The 23,843-nt window shown below is 45.1% G+C and overlaps 1 protein-coding gene across 1 annotated transcript in view; it reads right to left on the reverse strand.

Moving 5' to 3' along the window:
• Positions 1-413: 413 nt before the first annotated feature.
• KCNJ6 (potassium inwardly rectifying channel subfamily J member 6) overlaps positions 414-23,843 on the reverse strand; it is an 86,916-nt gene continuing 63,486 nt past the window's right edge. The window contains exon 2 of the mRNA XM_065943295.1: positions 414-739. Within this exon, the coding sequence (XP_065799367.1) occupies positions 414-739 (326 nt within the window). The remainder of the gene's footprint in view (positions 740-23,843) is intronic.

Here is a 23,843-nt window from a genome sequence, read left to right on the forward strand (position 1 = left end):
ACTCCATGTCTCACTGCATGAATGAATAGGCACCAGAGACCTTCCTCGTCATATCCCAGGGAAACTCTTCGATGCACTCTTTTGAGTGATCTGCTATTTTACAACACATGCAGGGGAGTAGCATAAATCTCTAATCAGATGTGCCCTATCCCGGGAGGAGACCAGGCTGGGACCACAAATGAGGGCATATGACACCTTAACCCAATCTGCAAGCTACCTTGTCAATCTGAATTAACTGAGAGGGCAGGTAGATATTTTACACCTTGAAGATTTGTTTCCTGGTAATGCCAAACTTAAATATAAGGAAAGAACAGAGGAAGAGACAGAAAAGAAAGCGAATGAGAGACAAGAGAAGGTTGTGGGAGATGGGGGCGGGAGTTGGAGGGGAGAAGGGGTGGCCCTGGGCCCGGGGACTAAACTTTGGATTCATTCTCTAGGTTTGCCACGTCACCATTCCTCTCTGTCTGCTCCTCAGGGCTCTTGTCCTCCTCCTCAGTCTCCAGTTCCGCGTGTTGGTTGAGTTTGCTGGAGACAGACCAGCTCAGGGGCAGCTCGGCCCTGCTGGCCAGCTCGGCCAGCTCTTTGGCACTGAGAGATGGGGTGCTGGTCTCGTAGGTCTCGTGGAAGCTATTGTAGTCGACTTCGTAGAACCCATCCTCCAGCGTCAGGACGGGTGTGAATCGGTACCCCCAGAGGATCTCACTGGTGATGTAGGAGCTGCGAGCCTGGCACGTCATCCCTGCAGAGAGGAGAGCAGAAGCATTAATGTGTGTGCACGCGCGTGTGCGTGCGTGTGCAGGCTTCCCACTGACCAGGGGACTCAGGGAGCTGGGCAGTACTGCTGCGTGTAGCGTTGAGACTGCGACCTGTATAGGCTGTTGTAACAGGGAGGAACAGATCTGACTTCATATTTTATCTGCTTCCTTTAACCTTTGCACTCTGTCGCTTTTGTTGCAGCTTAGGAATGTTGCCTATAGCCTGAAATATACAGGAGAGCCCATTTTCAAACTTCTGACCTTTGAGGGTACAACACTGTCCTATTCGTACAGAGATAAAAAGTTGCAGAACAGAGAATAGCATTTGTCTGGCTGGAGTTTACAGGAAGGTCATGACCTGAACTATGTGGACAGCTGCAAGAAGAAAGGATTCCCCCTCTGAGCACTGAAGAGTTGATGCTGTTGAACTGTGGTGCTGGAGAAGACTCTTGAGAGTCCCTTGGACTGCAAAGAGATACAATCAGTCCATCCTAAAGGAAATCAGTCCTGAATATTCATTGGAAGCGCAGATGCTGAAGCTGAAGCCCCAATACTTTGGTCACCTGATGCAAAGAGCCGATTCATTGGAAAAGACCCTATTTCTGGGAAGGATTGAAGGTAGGAGGAGAAAGGGGTGACAGAGGATGAGATGGTTGGATGGCATCACTGACTCAATGGATGTGAGTCTGAGCAAACTCCAGGAGATAGTGTAAGACAGGGAAGCCTGGCGTGCTGCAATCCATGGGGTCTCAAGGAGTCAGACATGACTGAGCAACTGAGCAATGACAACCATACACCCTCCCCTTTTAATAAAAAAGGAGCCTGAAGTCTAACTCAGGTAAGATGGTTCTTTGGGACACTAGTCCACCATCTTCTTGGTTTGCTGGCTTTCCAAATAAAGACAACTTGTCTCTCGATTTACTGGCCTGTTGAACAGTTCAAGCTTGGACTCAGTAACAGTACCACAACTAAGGAGGTGTGTTTCTCGTCACAGATGTCTAGGATGGTACTATATGCATGTGCTCTCCTGCAGGGTCCCAGGGAGCATGGTGAGCGTTCTGGCTCACAGCAGGCAGTGCTTACCTGTGAGGTCACAGGAAGTCATGTGTGCACACGCACGCAGGTACACACTCATATGGTCATGCCTTGTCCACGTTTTGCTCCAGATTCACCTGAGCTCATGACAGGGATCTGACATTGCTTTCAGAGGTTTTGCCTGAGTCCTACTGGAATTTGAGTGCTCTAGTCATAGACTTAGAATGAAAGTTGACTTATGAACTACACTTATATGCCTTTAAGCTGGAGGCCATGGATTAGTATTGCTCTCCTTGACACATAGGCCATGACAGTGGTTCCCCAAATAAGGCTGGAAGGGAAACCCATCCGAGTTTGTACTTTCCCTGGGACTAGTAGAGATGCCTTTCGGCTCATGAAATAATATAACAAAGTCACTCCCACCTCACCCGCCCTTCCTGCTTATAGACAAGAAAATTTTTCTAATTTGCACAAAAATGCCATTTGAGATACTGGCAGCCAGGAGTCAGGAGTTGCTTTCTTTTACATGTGAAAAGGTAGAACAAGGGAAATCCCACCTGTTATCTTAGGAAAGAAAACAAGGTAACAGGCTTGGGGTGAAATAGGGGAATGTCATTGGTGCATTTTTCCACCCTCACGAGGTCAAAGAATTCTTTTATGAAACTTCTTAGGAACGGGAAGCCTTCATTGAGCCATCCCTTCAGGACTGATTTTCCCTCTAGCTCAGTAAGCTCAGTGCTAAAAGCCCATCCTGTTTTTAGGGGCCAATGAAAACTTTTATTTTGCTTTAAAGTCAGAAGGAAAAAAAAAGATTTCAGGTAGAAGAAAATGTTAATATATTCATCTTTAAATAAAGTATAGTACATATTTAATGGACATGAGTTTGAGCAAACTCCAGGAGATAGTGAAGGACAGGGAAGCCTGGCATGCTGCAGTTTATGGGGTCGCAAAGAGTCAGACATGACGAGGGACTGAACGACAAACAACAGCAACAACATATTACATATTATCTGTGCATGCATGCTCAGTCGCTCAGTCGTGTCTGACTCTTTGCAAGCCCATGGATGATAGCCCACCAGGCTCCTCTGTCCATGGGAGTCTCCAGGCAAGAATACTGGAGTGGGTTGCCATGCCCTCCTCCAGGGGGTCTTCCCAACCAAGGGATCGAACCCAAGTCTCTTGCATTAGAAGCGGATTCTTGACCACTGAGCCACCAGGGAAGCCCTCATTACATATCATATGAAGTAGGTTATATACTTTGTACATATTATATCATGTAATTCTATAAAAAATAATCAAACACTTAAAAAATGGAATACAGAGACCATAAAGGTGAAGCTCCGTAGGACTCATGATATTCCTACTGCCTCCTTATGTTCATTCATCCAGGGGAGCAACCAGTCACTCATATATTGTCCGTCAGGACCGTTAATAACATGCATTAAACAATTGCTTTATGCTGAATGCAGTTGGGGTAAGGAGAATAGGACACAAGTATGTTTTACCCAGAAGGGTTCAGATCTACAAAATATTCCTACAGCAGGGCACTGGCTCCTCATGGCTAGAAGAAGAAGATAGTCCTAAGGATCGGGACTTAAGGAGGCAGGGACTAAAGGACTGACCTGCTGCAGCTGGCAGAGTCTGAGCCCACACAGTCCTCATTTAGCCCTTTGCTCTTCCTCCAAACTGAATGCCACTCTTCTTCAATGTTTTCCTGACTCGCCAATGACTTGCCCCTCAACCCCATGCCTCTAAAACAAGTTTACAAGGCTACTAGGACTTGCAAAGCAAAAAACAACAGCATCTTATTTTGATTTTTCAAAGAACGTTTCTATTTGGAGTTACTGACTCCTTAGCTGTGTTTGGGAGTCATGGGGGAAGGCAGGTGATGGCAGGGTTATATGGGCTCAAAGTGAGACACAGATAGGAAGTCAAAAGGAAAGACGATAAAACAACTATAACTTTTCTTCCCATAAAGAAAGCATATGTTTATTTTAACATGACTAGAAAACAGAGACAGGCACATAAAATAATATCCACCCAGATTTTCATTTCTGGTTATGTAAATAGCCAAATGGAACTAGAAATTAAAAATACAATGATCAAAGTTAAACTCTATATGTTAAATTTATGTTAAACTCAATCGGCTTCACATCTGATTGGAACTGGCTGAAGAGAGAATTAGAAACTTGAGATACAGGTATGAAGAAACAATGCAGGAAGCAGCCGAGAGGATGTCCTTGGGAGTGATGGGGAAAGGACCACTGAAAACCGTCTCCTCCATGAAGGCAACGAGGACATTGGCAGAAATTGACAAGACAAGCTCTTCAAAACTCTGTAAATGAACTTCAGGAGTGTTTGTTCAAGAAAAATGGCGGAACTCAGTAAGAACCCTGAGCCTTGCAAAGTTTCAATGTCTCCCTGCTCAGCTTATGTTAGCCTTAAAACCAATAGCCTGAGCTTCCCCTGGGGGCTCAGTGGTAAAGAACTCACCTGCCAATGCAGGAGACATGGGTTTGACCCTTGGTTTGGGAAGACACCATTTCTGAGGGGCAACTAAGCGTGTGAGCCACAGCTGCTGAAGTCTGTGTATTCCAGAGCCCATGGTCTGCAACCAGAGAGGCCACCACAATGAGAAGTCCATGCACTGCACCCAGAGAGGGGCCCCTGCCTGCTCCAACTAGAGAAAAAGCCTGGGCAGCAATGAAGACCCTGCATGGACAACAATTAAAAAAAACAAAACCAACAAACCCAGCAGCCGGCAATTGTGGTGCCAAAGAGCAGCTAGCAACTCCTGGAGGAGGGGAACAGAATTGGAGCTCTTTCAAAGTCTTATGTTCAGACTGTCATTATTTGAAGTTTGTAGCAATTCCCTAGAAAGCCCCATTCACAAAGCATGTCTCTATTTTGACCAGGCACAGATCTTGCCCAATGAAAATAGTCTTTTTCCTTGGGTCAATTGTCAAAAGCAACCAATGGCTAAATTTTGTACTCACCTTCCCACAAATACACATGTTGTTCCAACCCCAGAACCTCAGATTGTGACTGTATTTGAAGAGAGGATCTTTAAAGAGGTAATTAAATTAAAATGAAGTCATGCGGGAGTGTCCTAATGCACTGTGACTAGTGTCATTACAAGAAGAGGAGATTAGTTATACTGACAAGGACAGAGGAAAGATTATTTGAGGACACAGGGAGAAGATGGCCACCTTTATCCACAGACTGAGCAGAGAGCAACCAACCTTGCCAGCACCTTCCTCTTGAATGACAAGCCTCCTGAATTATGAGACAATGATTTTCTGCTGTTTAAGCCTCCGTCTGTGGCGTGTTATGTTATCAGCCCTAGCAAATGGATGTGCTTATTGAATTTCAGTGGGATAGTCAAATACATTTTCATAGCACCACTTTAATTAGATTTTGTTGTTGTTCAGTCATTCAGTCATGTCCAACTTCTTGCAACCCCATGGACTGCAGCACGCAAAGGCCTCCCTGTCCTTCACTATTTCCCAGAATTTGCTCAAACTCATGTCTATTGAGTTGGTGATGCCATCCAACCATCTCATCCTCTGTCATCCCCTTCTCCTCCTGCCTTCAATCTTTCCCAGCATCAGAGTTTTTTCTAATGAGTTGGTTTTTTGAATCAGGTGGCCAAAGTATTAGAGCTCCAGCATCAGTCCTTCCAATGAATATTCAGGCTTGATTTCCTTTAGGATTGACTGGCTTGATCTCCTTGCAGTCCAAGAGACTCTGAAGAGTCTTTTCCAGCACCACAGTTCAAAAGCACCAATTCTTCTGCGTTCAGCCTTCTTTATGGTCCAACTCTCACGTCTGTACATGACTGTTGGAAAAACCATAGTTTTGACTAGATGGACCTTTGCCTTGTTTTCAAAGTGATGTCTGTGCTTTTTAACAGGCTGTTATAGCTTTTCTTCCAAGGAGCAAACCTCTTTTAGTTTCATGGATGCTGTCACCATTTGCAATGATTTTGGAGCCCAAGAAAATAAAGTCTGTCATTGTTTCCATTTTTTCCCCATCTATTTGCCATGAAGTGATGGGATCAGATGCCCTGACCTTAGTTTTCTGAATGTTGAGTTTTAAGCCAGCTTTCTCAGTCTCCTCACTACTGAGTGTAAACTAGATAACTAGGGGGAAGCTGCTGTATAGCGCAGGGAGCTCAGATCTGTGCTCGGTGATGACCTAGAGGGGTGGGATGGGGGTGGGAGGGAGGAGGATCAGAAGGGAGGGAAGGTATGTAAGCATAGAGCTGATTCACTTTGTACAGCAGAAACACAACAGTGTAAAGCAACTCTCCTCCAATTTAAAACAATGACTAAGTGGATGTAAACAAATGCTCATGGATGCTTTTCCAAGTTTTATTCGCTTTTTGGTGTCCTAATTCACTGTAGAAGAGATTAAAAAAAAAGAATATTAGTGTATTTGTCTAACAGTATTAAAAAGTATTTCCAGTGTAAGCCGTGAATTTTCATTTCCTTCAGAAAGATCCCTGTCTTACATATTGATGTTGGTCCCAGTCCATTCTTAGAAAAAATGTGATTTTTACTGATGTTGAAAAAATAACCAAATAAAACCAACGAAATGGAGCTGCCAACATTATGTCAGTGTGTGACGATGGAGCCCTTGTGACTTTCAGTGTCACTGAACTCAGTGAAGTGTGACTGACTCTGAGAACAATTTTTCATGGATTTTGTTTTAGGCTTTGGAATGAGTGTGAGCAGAGGATGTAGAATTTTATTTGTTTAATAAAGAAGATGAAACATGAAAAACATACAAATATTGTCAACACTGATAAAAGAAAACGGGAATGATAAATGTATATGTACCAAGCAGGTAAATGTTTAGATATTACGTATCTATGTTTGTGGGCTTCCCAGATTGCTCAGCGGTGAAAGATTCACCTGCCAAGCAAGAAACCCCAAGTGGGTTTGATCCCTCGGTTGGGAAGATCTCCTGAAGGAGTGCATGACTATCTACTTCAGTATTCTTGCCTGGGAAATGTCATGGACAGAGGAGCCTGGTGGTTACAGTCCATGGGGTCACAAAGAGTCAGACACGACTAACAGCAACAACAAATCTATGCATACACAGAGACAATAAATAAGAGAAGACGTTCCTGAATCCAGAAAAAAAGAAGATTCAATCAATGTATGCAGTTGTGTTTGTTTTTCGTATAAGAAAAGTCACTACATTGTCCTGAGGTAGGTTTCTTAGGCGAGTGAAGTAAACTGTGGAAAACGAAATGCTTCTTTTGTCGAAATGAACAAAACCTGAAAAATCTGATCTCCAAGTTGGGGGTCACAGCCTTTACTCTGGGCTGTCTTGCTGTTTGCATTTCTAATTCTCTCTCTCTCTCTCTCTCTCTTTTTTTTTTTGCATTTCTAATTCTTATGCCTGTATTTGTGCTGTTTGCTTTATCTTGAATGCCTTGTCTTTAGTGGCATCCTGCTCGTCTTATCAGAGCCGATTTATTTTCTCCTTTTCTATCTCCTTAGGGACTGACGGGCTTCCCTAGTGGCTCAGCTGGTAAAGAATCCACTTGCAGTGCTGGAGACCCCAATTCAATTCCTGCGTTGAGAAGATCCGCTGCAGAAGGGATAGACTACCCACTCCAGTATTTTGGGGCTTCCTGGTGGCTCAGCTGGTAAAGAATCCACCTGCAATGCAGGAGACCTGGGTTTGATTCCTAGGTTGGGAAGATCCCCTGGAGAAGGGAAAGGCTACCCACTCCAGTATTCCTGGAGAATTCCATGGACTGTATAGTCCTTGGGATCACAAAGAGTAGGAAACAACTGAGCAACTTTCACTGGGACTGACTCCTCTTGAATTGGAACTAGGAACCCAGGGCTAGCAGGACAAACAGTACGGAGACATCCCCTCCCAGCCTTCTCACAGCTTCTGCAGCTCAGGCTAAGCTTCTGGGTTCCTTGTCATCTTGTGTCCTGTCGGATGGAGAATGCCTTGAGGTTTCACTATCTTTTTTATTTGCATACCATTTAGCAAGTTCTTTAATGTAGGAGGTTCCTCCCAAATACCTGTTGTTAAAAGGAACGCTAGAGAAGTGTTGATTAGAAATGTCTGACATGTATCATTAAATTAAAAGATGGCTCGTGGTCCTTAGAAAAGAAAGTGGGAGATTTCTGCTTCCTGCCTTGTGTCAGATTACCTGCGAAGGACTCTCAGTTACAATGCGAACTAGATACCAGAAAATTACAAACACTTTAATTTTATCCAAAATAAGTTCAATAAAAAGTAAGGGATGGGATTTCTGGGCTTGGTGAAGATGGAGTCAGTTCTGCCTTTCTTTCCCATTGCTTACACCCAAGACTTCTGGACAAAATACAAAATGCAGCCACTTGCAGACTCTGGAATGTTACCACTAGGGGGACAATAAGGGTTTAAAACTCAACATTCATAAAACTAAGATCATGGCATCCAGTCCCATCACTTCATGGCAAATAGATGGGGAAACAATGGAAACAGTGACAGATTTTATTTTCCTGGGCTCCAAAATCACAGCACATGGTGACTGCAGTCATGAAATTAAAAGACATTTGCTCTTTGGAAGAAAAGCTATGACAAACCTAGATAGCATATTAAAAAGCAGAGACATTACTTTGCCAACAGAGGTCCATATACTCAAAGTTGTGTTTTTTTCCAGTGGTCATGCATGGATGTGAGAGTTGGACTATAAAGAAAGCTGAGCACTGAAGAGTTGATGCTTTTGAACGTGGTGTTGGAGAAGACTCTTGAGAGTCCCTTGGACTGCAAGGAGATCCAACCAGTCCATTTTAAAGGAAATCAGTCCTGAGTGTTCATTGGAAGGACTGATACTGAAGTTGAAGCTCCAATACTTTGGTCACCTGATGCGAAGAACTGAATCATTGGAAAAGACCCTGATGCTGGAAAGATTGAAAGCAGGAGGAGAAGGGGGTGAGAGAGGATGAGATGGTTGGATGGTATCACCGACTCAATAGACACGAGTTTGAGCAAGCTCTGGGAGATGGTGAAGGACAGGGAGGCCTGGCGTGCTGCAGTCCATGGGGTCACAAAAAGTTGGACATGACTGAGTGACTGAACCAGCAATACTGTGTAACATAATATGTGACATACATTATTTTGTACTTATCAAGTACTATATTTTAAAAAGGGCTTCCCTGGTGGCACAGACGGTAAAGCATCTGCCTGCAATGCAGGAGACCTGGGTTTGATGAGTAATTCCATTTTTGTTATAGTATTAGCCTGCTTATCTTTTGTGTAAGGGCCCTTCTTATTCTGTTTTTTTTTTTTTTTTTTTTTCCCTTGAAGAATAGTTGATTTACAATGTGTTAGTTTCAGGTGTACTGCAGAGTGATTAAGTTATATGTGTATATATTCTTTTCAAAGTACTCTCCAACGTGGCTTATTACAAGATATTGAATAGTTCCCTGTGCTATAGAGTAGGTCCTTGTTGTTTGTATGAACTTATTCTTTTTATGTAAAGAATTGGAAACAGTAAAAAAGAATTGTGACATAATCTAATCTATATAATTCTGCTTTGTACTACCATTTATGGGCTTCCCTGTAGCTCAGCAGGTGAAGAAACCGCCTGCAATGCAAGAGACCCTGGTTCGATTCCTGGGTCAGGAAGATCTGCTGGAGAAGGGATGGGCTACTCACTCCAGTATTCTTGGGCTTCCCTGGTGGCTCAGACTGTAAAGAAACTGCCTGCAATGTGGGAGACTTGGGTTTGATCCCTGGGTTGGAAAGATCCATTGGAGAAGGAAATGGCTACCCACTCCAGGATTCTGGCCTGGAGAATCCCATGCAGTGTACGGTCCATGGAGTCCCGAAGAGTTGGACTGTCATTTAAATGTTTCCAAACATCTGTTGGCTCAAAATGGCTATAATGATTTTCTTGAAGCTATCCTGTTCTCAGAACTGTTAACCACTATTTTTTCGGGTCATATTTATTAAATGCAATCTATGTGTTAAGTCCTAGCCTCAAGGGACTGACAGTCCATCTTTTTATTCCTGTAGCAGTTCAGCCTCAGATATTCTGACTGGGACTTTCGGAAGTGAGGACCCTGGCCTAAAGACCAAGGGCTCATGAAGACCGACAGCCGACTGGATGCCTGGGGCTTTGGGAATGTACGGAGCGGGTGGGGAGGGAGGTTTGGTACCGCTGGGGACTAACCTCCATTCCTGTCTCCTCGGCTCCATGTTCTCGCTGGTGGAGTTAAACGGAAGTGTGTGATTGTGTTTGCCACCTTCCAACTAACTTGTCATGCATTTTTGTTTCTGACAGTGAGTCAGTAATTAGGTCTCTGTAGAGTAGAATGCCGCCTACTCAGCCTCCTTGACTGCTTTCTGTGCAAATAAGCCTGGGAGATGCCACCACTGAGAGTCAGCTTAGAGGAGGCCGAGATGAAGTCAGAGATGGGGATGCGATTGTAAGACTTGTGCTCTGAATGGCAGTCTCCATTTCTCTTATTCTGCATTATCATGTCACTGTCATCCTCATGGAACACCCCTAAGTGGTTGCTCTGAACTGGGGCTTTCCCAAGGCCTTTACCTTGTCTATTTCATTTAATCCTCATACCAATGCCATGAGCAGGTGCTGTTACACTATTCTTGTTCTTCAGATGAGGAAACCCAGGAGTGGAGCCCATTCATGTCCCATCCCTGTGGAATCTGGCCTCGCCATCTCAAGAAAAACAGCTGGACATTGACATTACAAGACAGCATGGAGGTCACCGGGGTCAGAGGAGGAAGGGTCTCTTGACGTGTTCTTATGTCAGGCAAAACTTTGACTTTGTGCTTGAGAAGGCTGCTGGATTTCTGCCAAAGCTTGTCGCATCTAAGTTATTTCCCCAAAGCCCAAAGGGGTAGATAGGGGTGTGTGTGTGTATGTGTTTGTGACTTAAAAAAATTATTGCACTTAATTTTTCTACTGAGAAATTCTCTGGTGTGTGTTAGTCACTCAGTCATGTCTGACTCTTTGTAACCCTATGGACTGTAGCCCTCCGGGCTCCTATGTCCATGGGATTCTCCAGGCAAGAATACTGGAGTGGGTTGCCATTTCCTTCTCCAGGGGATCTTTCTGACCCAGGGATCGAACCTGGGTCTCCTGCATTGTAGGCAGATGCTTTACCGTCTGAGCCAATCTCTGGTTAATCTCCCAAGAGTTGAACTCACTTGGAAATGAATAGAAACGGGCCATCTTTTTGGCAGTGTTTCCTTCCTTGAGTAAGGCAGTGTTAGGGTAAGGAGTGGAGAAGGAAGCAATGCTTGGTGGTGGTGTTGAAGCAAGCCCAAAAGCCAGGAAACCAAGCTGAGGCCCAGATGAGGGATCTAAAAGCCCTGAGCCACCATGGGTCTGGCTCTGCAAGACAGAGATTTAGGAGGCAAAGCCCTATTTTTAGATTCACGGTGACAAATAATGACAAGAGATGTTTCGTGCAGAATAGCAATACGATGAAAGCCATCCTCAAGAGAGATCCCTGAAAAAAGCCAGAGGTACTCAGTCAGTAGATAGAAAATACATCACAAAGGCCCAGAGAATGTGATTCCAATGAAATAAGATGGATATGAACCACCCTAGCCACTTTGGAATTCTGTGAAGTAAATCTAAATTGCCAGAGTTCAGAAACAGAATTAACTGCTGACATTTTGCCTTTTTATTTCAAATACCAGGCTGTAAGATGCAATGTTTTCCTTGACTCTTGTTTCTCATTCTAATAAACCTGCACTGAACTAGTGCGGTAATAAAGTGCTCGGCACTAATGTTTATAGGTCTTCGCGTGGAGAATGATGTTGGTGATTTACCAAGGCCAGTGTCAAAAAGGAGCAGAATAATCTTGCCGTAATAGTGGTTTTACTTCAGGAGGCTCAGCCAATTGCTGATCACTTAAATAACAAGTCCTGCCTTATGTTCAGGTTAAAAATACCTTCAGTAAACAGTTGTGCTTTTTCTGTTAGTGAAATATTAGACAGCCAGTGAAGTTCATCTCTAGCTGCACAAAAAAATATTGAAGTGTGCATTTAAAAAAATTTCTTAAAAAAGACATTCTACATGTGTACTCCGAATTCTGCTTTCACCAAAGTAGCTGACAAATTCATAAATCAAGTATTGAATTAAGTAATATACACTATTTACTTAGAGTGCTTGTGTGTAGTCACTTAGTAATGTGTGACTCTTTGTCACCTTGTGGACTATAGCCCGCCAGGACCCTCTGTCCGCAGGATTCTCAGGCAAGAATACTGGAGAGGATCTCCATGCTCCACTCCAGGGGATCTTCCTGAAGCAAGAACTGAACCCATGTTTTATGTGTCTCTTGCATTGCAGTCAGGTTCTTTACCCGCTGAGCCATTGGGGAAGCCTGTTTATTGTATGCCAGGCATCAAATGCTTTGCATTCGTCATTCAATAACATCTTACAACAACCCTCTTAGGTGGGGGTGATGCTACGATATCTATTTTACATAGAAGCGAACTAAGACAAAGAGAGGTTAAATAACTTTCCTGGGCCACAGTTTTATGGACTGAACTGTATGCCTCTGAATCGCCTCTACTGAAGCCCGCACCCTCTTACGTGGCTGTGTTTGGAAATAGAAACTTTAGAGAGGCAACTAAAGTTAAACGGAGCCATCTAATCCAAAAGAAACGGTGTCCTTTTGGAGGAAGAGACTCCAGAGAACTTTAGTCTCTTTCCACCTGTGCGCAGAGAGAAGGCCACGTGAGGACACAGCCAGAAGGCAGCTGTCCCCAAGCTGAGAAAGAGGCCCCACCAGAAACTAACCCTCTTGGCTCCTCGCTTTAAAACTTCCAGCTTCCAGAATGGTGAGAAAATAAAATTTCTGTTGGTTAAGCCATTCAACCTGCAGTATTTTGTTATGGCAGCCCTAACAGACTAATACCAGTGGGTCATTAGTGAGACCAGAGTTCTCATTTAAGGAGTCAGTCTCTAGAGCCTATATAGTCAACTGCCACACTGTTATATCTGTTTATTAAAAGAGGGATTATGTGTTCATTGTGATGTTTATAACTCCTCATGCATGCGAGCATGCTCAGTGGTGTCCGATTCTTTGCCACCTCATGGACCGTAGCCCGCCAGGCTCCTCGGTCCGTGAGAGCCTCCAGGCAAGAATACTGGAGTGAGTTGCCATTTCCTCCTCCAGGGGATCTTCCCGACCCAGCAATCGAACATGCCTCTCTTGTGTCTCCTGAATTGGCAGATGGGTTCTTTACCACTAGCACCACCTGGGAAGTCCTGTAACTCCTATATGTGCCTTATACTTAAATTTACAAAAAAATGAAGTGTGGCTGAATCATCATGGCCAGAGGATGCTGCCGTTGGGTGTTGTAACTTAGTTGCCAACAAATACCTACTTGCCATTTATCTTTCCCACTATATCTTCCATTTTTTCCCCCCACCAGCTCTCCTAAGCCTGTCCATCTGGAGCACTGGCTACCAGTTCCAGAACGTTGCTTGGAGACATTAAGCAACCATGATTCTTTTTGAAAGAAATCATGAGATAGCCTCAAATCAAATCACAAACTAGAATTCTTCTTCAACCTCTCCCACTCTGTATGTGTGTCTCTCTTCTCCAGCAGTTCTGGGCTCCCAGCAATCTATGCATTTATCACTGGCTCTTTCCTATAAGCACACAAAGCAGTTTGGGAATGATGACACCCATAAGGGGGCTTCCCAGGGGGCGCAGTGGTAAAGAATCCACCTGCCCACGAAGGAGCCATAGGAGATGAGGGTTTGAGCCCTGGATCAGACAGATCGCCTGGAGGAGGAAACGGCATCCACTCCAATATTCTTGCCTGGAAAACCCCATGGACAGAGAAGCCCGATGGTATTGCAAAGAGTTGAACATGGCTAAGCGACTGATCACACACACCAAGTCTGCTGAGCATTTGTTTGTACAAGACTCAGCCGTCAAAGCAGAGGACCAGACACCCTTCCACCTGAAACAGAAAAAACCCTGTAACTTGGCTGGAAAGCCTCAGCATGTACCACTAGAGAGTGAACCAATCAAAGACTGCCAAATGCACTTGAAGGCCAATCAGAATGCTTCCCCATTTCCAAAGATTCTCCAATAGAACACTCGCAAATCAAAGACAGTCTTGACATTTCTACCTTTTACTCTGTAAAACCCATGAATTTCTCTGGGAAGGAAACAGATGGTAGCAAACTATTAATATCCCCTTTTATCTGAAGAAACTACTTTTTGTTAATAGTACAGGTGTTCTTTGTACTGTTGAAACCTATGAGGTGAGATTAAAAATCATAATTCTTTTAAATCTTAAGCTATTCCCACTAGTAAAATCCAAGTACAGAGTTTCAATTTATTGAATTCATCCTTTTTCTATGCAGCCATGTTATCTGTTAAAATTTCTTCCCTCCTACATTCTTTTTTTAAACTGAAGTATAGTTGCTTCATAAAGAAAGCTGAGGACTGAATGCTTTTGAAATACGGTGTTGGAGAAGACTCTTGAGAGTCCCTTGGACTGCAAGAAGATCCAACCAGTCCATCCTAAAGGAGATCAGTCCTGGGTGTTCATTGGAAGGACTGATGCTGAAGCTGAAACTCCAATACTTTGGCCACCTAATGCGAAGAGCTGACTCATTTGAAAAGACCCTGATACTGGGAAAGATTGAAGGTGGGAGGAGAAGGGAACGACAGAGGATAAGATGGTTGGATGGCATCACTGACTGAATGGACATGAATTTGGGTAAACTTCGGAAGTTGGTGATGGACAGGGAGGCCTGGCATGCTGCAGTCTATGGGGTCTCAAAGAGTCAGACATGACTGAGCGACTGAACTGAACTGATAGTTGCTTTACGATGTTGTATTAGTGATAGTTGTTCAGTGGTGTCAGACTTTGAGACCCCATGGACTGTAGACCACCAGGCTTCTCTGTACATGGGATTCTCCAGGCAAGAGTACTGGAGTGGGTTGCCATTTTCTTCTTCAGGGGATCTTCCCGAGGCAAGGATCAAACCTGGATCTCCTGCATTGCAGGGGGATTCTTTGCTGTCTGAGTCAACTCTCTGCTGCACAATGAAGTGAATCAGCTGTAAGGATACAAATGTCCCCTCCCTCTTGTGTCTCTCTCCGCCTTTCATCGCCCCCCAGTCCCGTCCATCCTTCTCCCACTTCATCTCATGTAACACAGTACTGAGCTCCCTGTGTTATATAGCAGCTTCCCACTAGCTATCTATTTTACTCATATCTGTGCATTGCATGCTCAGTTGCTCAGTCACATCTGACTCTCTGCGACCCCATGCACCGTAGTTCACCAGGCTCCTCTGTCCATGGAATTTTCCATGCAAGAATATAAGAGTGGATTGCCATTTCCTCCTCCAGGGGATCTTCTCAACTTAGGGACTGAACCCACGTCTCTTAGGTCTCCTGCATTGGCAGATGGATTGTTTACCACTGAGCCACGCATAGTTATGTATACACGTCCATCCTAATCTCTCAGTTCACCCCACCCTCCCCTTCTTCCACGTGCCCACATGCATATTCTATATGTGTCTCTATTCCTGCCCTCAAATAGGTCTATCAGTATCATTTTTCTAGATCCCACATATATGTGTAAATATGACAGCTGCTTTTTTCTTTCTGACTTACTTCACTCCGGGTCCATCCACATCTCTATTTGTTTCTAATTGTATTTCCTTTAGGATTTGTTTCTGTCATCCATTTCTCAAAAGAAATTTTAAACCTCTTAAATCATTCAAAAATAAGGTCAGTATAAAAAGGTATATTCAGAAAGGTCTCATTCCTACCTCTTCTTTTATCCCATTTCCACCTACTTCCTATGTGTAGCCATGTTCTTTAGTTTCTGCTTTACCTCCTGTTTTCTTTCATAAAATAAGCCAACATAGACATACAGACACTCTTATTTCTCACTTTGACCCTACGGAGGGCATGTATTTCAGAACAGGAAGCTGTATGATGATTTCCTCCTGCTAGAGTAATTTGGAATCTCTGGATGTGCTCATTTCTTATTATCACAGAATCCATAGGATCCTTAGTGGTACGGTGAAGCCAAACAACAGGGGCTGAAGGTAGACAGGCCCAGTTTGGCATCTGAGTTGCCCAGAGTCTCCTTGTGGCCTGGATAGGCTACTTAGCATCTCTTACTCCTCATCTGTAATAGCTGAGCCAATGATGACCAGAGTAGAGATATGAAGACATCTATAAGAAATCTCAACATGGGGACTTTCCTGGTGGTCCAGTGGCTAAGACATCCCACTCTGCATGCAGGGTGCCCGACTTCCGTCCTTGGTCAAGGAACTAGATCCCCCATGCTGCAACCAAGAGTTCACGTAGAGCAACAAAAGATTCTGCACGGTGAAATAAAGACCCTGTGTGCTGCGGCTAAGACCCAGTGCAGCCAAATAAATAAAATAAAACAATAAAAAAGAAATTTCAACACGAAAGCCTTAACACAGAGTTCTGCCAAGGACAGCACTGGCAATCCTCTTAAGTCCCTTCCTCCCTCTGGTCAAGTATAAAAGCTGATCTTTCTTGTAGAGTTAGCAGTGTTGATCAACGGCATTTGTCCCTTACGTCAGGTGTTTTGTGGCTTGTTGATTTTTTATAAAAGGAATAAAAATCTTACAGAGAAAGATCTGGAAACATCATGCTTCATTTTCCTATGGGTTTACTTGATGCCTTATTATTCTCTGAACATTTCCAAATACCCTTTGATGCCTAATATTTGAAAAGTGTTAATGGATCAGTCATGTTTGACTCTTTGCAACCCCATCAACTATAGCCCACCAGGCTCCTCTATCCATGGGATTCTCCAGGCAAGAATATTGGAGTGGGTTGCCATTTCCTCCTCCAAGGGATATTCCTGACCATGTCCCCCATTATTCTGCATTTTCCAGGCAATGTCCTTAACTTTTAAGGTCAAGAACCCTTTTGGGAATCTTAGGAAATCCATAGATCCTTTCTTAAAAGTTTGCACATGATCAAGCTCTCTGGAACTGAAACTGGTGGGATCCCAAGTTCTGACAAAACAAGGGGAAGTGAACAAAAACAAAACAAGAAAACCACTCTGGCTTTAGGGGGAGGTGTGTGCCTGCTGGTGAAGAGGAAGCGGTTTAAGGGAAAACAGAGAAGGGAGGGCTTAGTCAAACTGCACCTGGGTTGTAAGCAGCCCGTGTGCTTTCGCAGTAGCCAGGGCTCACTCCTCATGCGTGGGTGCTGAGTCATTTCAGTCGTGTCCAACTCTGTGACCCCGTGGACTACAGCCCACCAGGATCCTCTGTCCACGGGATTCTCCAGGCAAGAATACTGGAGTGGGTTGCAATGTCCTTCTCCAGGGTATCTTCCTGACCTAGGGATCGAACCCGGGTCTCCTGCATTGCAGGCAGATTCTTTACTGTTTGAGCTACTGGGGAAGTATATGAGATGAGAAAAACTGAGCATGAGACTAAGTCTTATGAGATGAGAAAAACTGAGGGTGTGACTAAGTCTTATGACAATGTAACATCTGAAGGTGGAGAAGGATGAGCTTGCTCAGGATGTTAGGAGAGAGAGGGTGGTTAGAGAGATAGAAAGGCAGGAGAGTGGAGGGTGGAGAAGCCAAGGAGAGAAATGTTTCGGGAAGGGCAGGTGGTGAACAGTGCGAAAAAAAACAGATGAGAAAAACTGCCCCAAACTGAAAACTATATGTTGGATTTCAGACATGCTGGTCACTGTCAACTCAGTGACAGCTGATGGGTAAAGGAGTTAGTGAAGTGGGTTGAGAAGTGGCCTTGAAGTGAAGAGGTGGGGTGGGTGAGTGAGTTTAGGAAAGTTTGTCAACAATCCGACCCCAGAGATGAGGAGGGAAGGCAGTTGTTGGCCAGGGACGTGGAACTGAGTAATTTCTTGAAGACGTGGGACACGTGACCGCTTTCAAATACTGTTGGGAAAGGTTTTGAGAGGGCAGGGCTTGGTTTAAGTTGGAAGAAGGGGTAATCAGTGAACTTAACGATTCTGAGAGACGGATAAAGCTGGGATCTGAAGGTGAAGGGGTCCCTCTGTCCTCACTGTCCTTGGCTGTGGGTCCTGATGAATTTGTGATATGGGGATTTCTGTCTTGAAGTTCCTGTTCTCTTTGTGAAGTAGGATGTGGTTGGGGGAAGATTTGAAATTTTCTGTGGAGAGTGGGAGAGTGGGTTAATCAGAGAAACAAAGACGGAATGAGACAGGAAGGTAATCATGAATTTATTGAGGCTATTTGTTGCTAATATTCCCTCTTCCTAAAAGGGCTCAGAGTTTTATTAGGTGCATCCCACCACGACAGCCCATGAACTTTGGCGTCCCCCTTGGCTTAAGCTTATTACTACAATCCATTTTCTTAGCCACAGCCATTGATTCCAGGAGGCACAGGTGGTTCATTTAGTGGTTCCTGCAGGATGAATTTAAAGACCATTGTATCAAGTAATGGACAGAGGAGAGTCCCCGATCACGAACCGCTGCACAGACAGCCCTGCTAGAGTGGAGGAGGGGGGCATCTCGAGGGACAGCTTAGATGCAAATTATCCACGTTTAAAGTGGGAAGTGATTGTTACCTTTTAACTGGCAAATTTAAGGTTTCTTTTTTCCTCCAAGGAAACAAAAACACAGCTTAAGAGTTAATTTCAGTTCAGTTCAGTTCAATCGCTCAGTCCTGTCTGACTCTTTGCGACCCCATGAATTACAGCACTCCAGGCCTCCCTGTCCATCACCAACTCCCCGAGTCTACTCAAACTCATGTCCATCGAGTCGGTGATGCCATCCAGCCATCTCATCCTCTGTCATCCCCTTCTCCTCCTGCCTCCAATCCCTCCCAGCATCAGGGTCTTTTCCAGTGAGTCGACTCTTCGCATGAGGTGGCCAAAGTATTGGAGTTTCAGCTTCAACATCAGTCCCTCCAATGAACACCCAGGACTGATCTCCTTTAGGATGGACTGGTTGGATCTCCTTGCAGTCCAAGGGGCTCTCAAGAGTCTTCTCTTTTGAATTGTGGTGTTGGAGTTAATTTCAGTTGCAGAGAAAAGTCAGTTCTCTCTCTGCTTCCTGAGAGTTGCCTCTATAAAATTATAAACTCTCCTTGAACATGGTTTTAAAAGTTGGCTTAAAATTCTTAGAACACCTCCTTCTCAAATAAAACAAAAACTGACATTTATAACTTAAGTGCCTTCATCTTGGAGGGGAAAAAGCAGAGTCTGTGAGCCCGAGGATGCATTTTGGTGAGTTTACAAAGCGTAGGAAAGCTCGGGTGATTCTAGGACTCTGCACAGTTCAATGTAAATATCCTATTTCAACTGACTTGAAGATTCTAGTAAAACCAGACTTCCAAGTTTTGAGTTTGATAATTGGAACAATATAGACACATGGGGGTAGGGTTCAGAGAAATGAAGGATCTTTTTGACTAGTAAAGGATGGATGCTTATGTGAATGCCCAATCACTTTAGCCATGTCTGACTCTTTGCGACCCTGTGGATGGTGGCCCACCAGGCTCCTCTGTGTGTGGGGTTCTCTAGGCAAGAAGACTGGAGTGGGTTGCCGTTTCCTCCTCCAGGGGAACTTCTTGACCCAGGGATTGAACCCGAGTGACCTGCATTGCAGGCAGATTCTTTACCCTCTGAGCCACCTGGGAAGCTCAAAAGGATGTACATATAGGCCATTACTATGGGTCTGTGGGCTCTTGTCCAGTTCGTTGATTCTTTAGTGTTGAAAGTAGGCACTGCGGTTTTGAGAAGACCAAAACTTTCATGAACCACTGCCCATAGTGTTTTGTTGTGACAATCAACAGTTAAAACCGTGGAGGCAAAGGGTTTCCCTGACGGGCACGTGGTGAAGAATCCAGCTTGCAATGCAGATGACATGAGCTGGATCCCTGGTTGGGGAACCAAGATCCCACGTAACACAGTGAAGCGACGAAGCCCGTGCACTGCAGCTAGAGAGTCCAGAGCAGCGAGGAAGATCCTACATGCTGCTACTAAGACCCGACGCAGCCAAATAAATAAATAAAACACTGTGGCAACTCTGGATGATGACCTCACCCCCCATCTAGGTTTCTGTAAAGCCCCAAACTCAGGCTGAACCACTGCTGCAGGCAGGCAACAGGTGGACAGGTGATCTTGTCCTGTGAAAATCAATGCAGGAGTCCTAGAGCTCCTACTGTGTGTGGCCCTTGGAGGGGCTCTGCAGCGGCTCCTGCCAGCCAGCTCCTAGGTCCTCATGGCCATGAGGAGGATGGCCTGGGCCTTCGACGTCCCCTCGTCTACACTCTCTCCTGGATGGTCTCACTCACTCATGTAATTTCACGTGGTGCTGGCCTTCAAACCTCCAGCTGGACCTCCAGCTGATCTCCAGACCCAGGCATTCACTTGCCCACTGGGCATCTTCCCGGTGGTGTCTTTGATGGAACGCCTGCAAGAAGGATCACTTTTCCTCTAAGCCTGCTCCTCGCCCCAGCTTTCTGATTCCAGGCACCGGGACCATCACCCGGACAGAATTGTCTCCTCCCCTCCCCCCAGCGTCCACTCCCTGAACACCTCTGGTTGACGCTGTGATTAGCCTCTCACTTGTATCCTACTCTTTGCGACCCCACGGACTGCAACCCACCAGGCTTCTCTGTCCATGGGGATTCTCCAGGCAAGGATACTGGAGTGGGTTGCCATACCCTCCTCCAGGGGATCTTCCTGACCCAGAGATCGAACCCAGGTGTCCCACATTGCAGGCGGATTCTTTGCCAGCTGAGCCACTGGGGAATTGCTGGGATTCCCCGATGCTCCATCCCCTCCTGGCCACCATCCTGACCCAGGTCGTCTCCAGCAGCAACTCTCACCTTCAGCCTCTGTCTCCTTCTGTCAACAGAGTGACCTTGGAACAAAGCAGATCTGATAATGTCTGTGTCCCACTTGTGCGTACCTGTGTCCTCACACACTTCAGCCGTGTCCGACTCTTTGTTGACCCTATGGACTGTTGTCTGCTAGCCTTCTCTGTCCATGGGATTCTCCAGGCAAGAATACTGCTTAGAGGCTGTCAATGACTTCCCATCACTCCTGGAATATAATCGCTTCCCTGATCCTTCCAGCAGTCTCTCCAGGTCTTTGCTCCCCTTCCCTGACCCCCATCCTCCTCTCATGTGGCTGACTTGAGACTGATCTCGGGGGTCAGGGGGCCTTTCTGGACCCCTGTCTTGAGTTAGGTCTTCCTGTCACTCTTGCCTATCACACCCATGCTTTGAGACGCTCACTGTAATTCTTGCTAAAATGGCCCATATTCCCTGATAGGACATAAACGCGGGGACAGCAGGGACCATTCCCGTTTTATGTTTCTGGAACCGCGCCCGGAGTGGGACATGCTGAGTGCCCCGTAAAGATCTGGGGAACTGAAGAAGAAAATGACAGCGCATACCCTGCTTTTCTCTCACTGAGAACCCTTCCAGTGTGCTAATTTCAGCTGCAAAGGGAATGCTCTCACCTGGGGAAAACACAGTCTAGTGGGAGGTGTATATACTCGGAGCTAAAATGAGCAGCCCAGGGAGTGTGCCCAAGGGAAACGGCCAAGGGGCTCTCTCGGGGAAACCTCTGGACTGGGCTGCCTAGAGCTGGGCCCTGACGACCAGGCAAGAGGGCTTCCAGGGCAGCAGAACCAATGTGCCTTGACATTTCCATCTGTCACTTGCAAACCAGCTCTGGGCTAAGGTGCCGCTGCTGCTGCTGCTAAGTCACTTCAGTCGTGTCCAACTCTGTGCGACCCCATAGACGGCAGTCCACCAGGCTCCTCTGTCCCTGGGATTCTCCAGGCAAGAATACTGGAGTGGGTTGCCATTTCCTTCTCCAATGCATGCATGCATGCTAAGTAGCTTCAGTTGTGTCCGACTCTGTGTGACTCCATGGACAGCAGCCCACCAGGCTCCTCCATCCATAGGATTCTCGAGGCAAGAATACTGGAGTGGGTTGTCATTTCCTTCTCTGGGTTAAGATGCTACCATCAAGAACTAGACATGTCAACAAAGGCTCGATCTGGCACCTTGTGGATATCATTGGAGTCCCAGTGGGTGGTGACCTAGGTCTCTAGAACCGCCCTTGCCACAGATTTGCACCTGAATAGTTGTTTAGAAAGCTGAAAGTAAAGAGAAGGTGACACTGTTACTAGAGAGAGAGAATACCAACTCATTTGCACTTGATTTGGCCAAGAGTACAAAGTCAGCAGGCTTCCCAGGTGGCGCTAGTGGTGATGAACCTGCCAATGTAGGAGACGCGGGAGACGGGGGTTCAATCCCTGGGTCATGAAGATCCCCTGGAGGAGGGCATGGCAACCCAGTCCAGTATTCTTGCTGGAGAATCAATCCCATGGACAGAGGAGCCTGGAGGGCTGCAGTCCGTAGGGTCGCAGAAGAGCTGGATATGACTGAAGTGACTTAGCATGCATGCACAAAGCCAGTGACACCTATCTAAACAATTTTCAGTCGCCCAATCTGAGGTTCGTCCCTGCCTGTGAGAGGCATGTGTACAACCCTTGATCAGTTTTGCAATGGAGTGATTCATGCGCAGGAAAGGAGCAGAACGTGGTGATCTCCTGATTCCCCTTTAGCTCTGTGAATCTGTCTGATGTTTCAGGAGTGCACAGAAATTGGAGCTCCTTCCCTGATAAATTATGTGTAGCTTGATCCTGGTCTGACTATAGTTCACGTTTATTGCTTTTTCCTAATTGTTTATGTTTTTCATTAATTTTACACCTCAAGAGTCACATTTCATCAATTTGCAGAGATGCACCTTCCATGTTCTCAGAGGACTCGTCTGTCCTCTGCCTTGTTAATAACCTGTCAAAAGGAAATGCCTGGAGACAGAAAAATACGGCATGATCTCACTTATGTGTGGAGTTAAAGAAAAACAAGAGCCACCAAACTCATAGGAAAAAGAGATCAGATTTGTGGTTTTCAGAGGTGGGGGAGTGGGGAGTGGGTGGAAGATGGTTCTAAGTTACAACCTTCCAGTTATAAGAGAAACAAGTCCTAGGGTTGTAAGGTAGGATATGATGAGGATAGTTAACGTCAGCATAGGGTAGATTTTTCAAATTGTTAAGAGAATAGTTCCTAAGAGCTCGTTACGAAGAAAAAAGTTATCTTTCTTTTTTTGGTATCTGTAAGAGATGATGGATGTTAACGAAACCAATTGTGGTCTAATATTGTTTCACAAGACATGTAAGTCAGGTCATGTGCCTTAAACTTCCACCTTAAACTTCTACAGTGCTGCATGTCAATCATAACTCAATAAAATGGAAGGAAAGAAAGGAAATGCTTTGAGCATGTTTGAAATTCTTCTTAAGGTTAAGGGCAAAACAATAGCCACACTTCCTGCCCTCCCTCCTTCCCTCAAAGTCAATTTTCTGAAAGACTCAAAGGTGACTGTCCTCCTGGGGGAAGGCAAGGACTGGACAACAGAAGTGGCAATCATGAGGTGTGAGACATGTCAAGAAAGCAGATGTTTTTCTTTAAAAAAAACAGAACAGATCCTAAAGGACTTTTTTTTTTAAAAGCCATAAGCAATAGATTTTTAAAAATGAACAAAACCCCCCCTTTACAGCCTGACTTAGAAATCTAGAGCTGTTCTTGTGATCTGTTGGAATTTCCTCTTTCTTCGACTGACAGTGAACTGTGAACGAACTTAGATCACTTCTGCTTACACAATTCCATCCTGCATCCTTTCTTCAAATTTGGATTCTTTCCCGACACGTGGAAAGTTTGGTTTGGTGTGTGGCACATGAGGCAAGTCTCCTAAATGAATACATCCCTATAAACATGCGTCAGCTCGTTAGAAAGGAGAGGCTGCTGAGGCTAAATTCATGTTCAAGTCTTAATTCCAAGTACATAGGTCAACTGATCTCTACATTGCTCATTCCAAACCATTTATGGTGAGCAACGTAACCCAGGAGGGTCTGATGTTGCAAATACAGGGTTTTGATGTTAAGGGAGAATCAAATATTTCTAAGGAGGGAATGGGAACAGCAACTTGGTGTGGCCAGGTAAACCCTCCCCACGCTCCAT

The sequence above is a fragment of the Muntiacus reevesi genome, chromosome 8 (genome assembly GCF_963930625.1).
Source record: "Muntiacus reevesi chromosome 8, mMunRee1.1, whole genome shotgun sequence".
Lineage (NCBI taxonomy): Eukaryota > Metazoa > Chordata > Mammalia > Artiodactyla > Cervidae > Muntiacus > Muntiacus reevesi.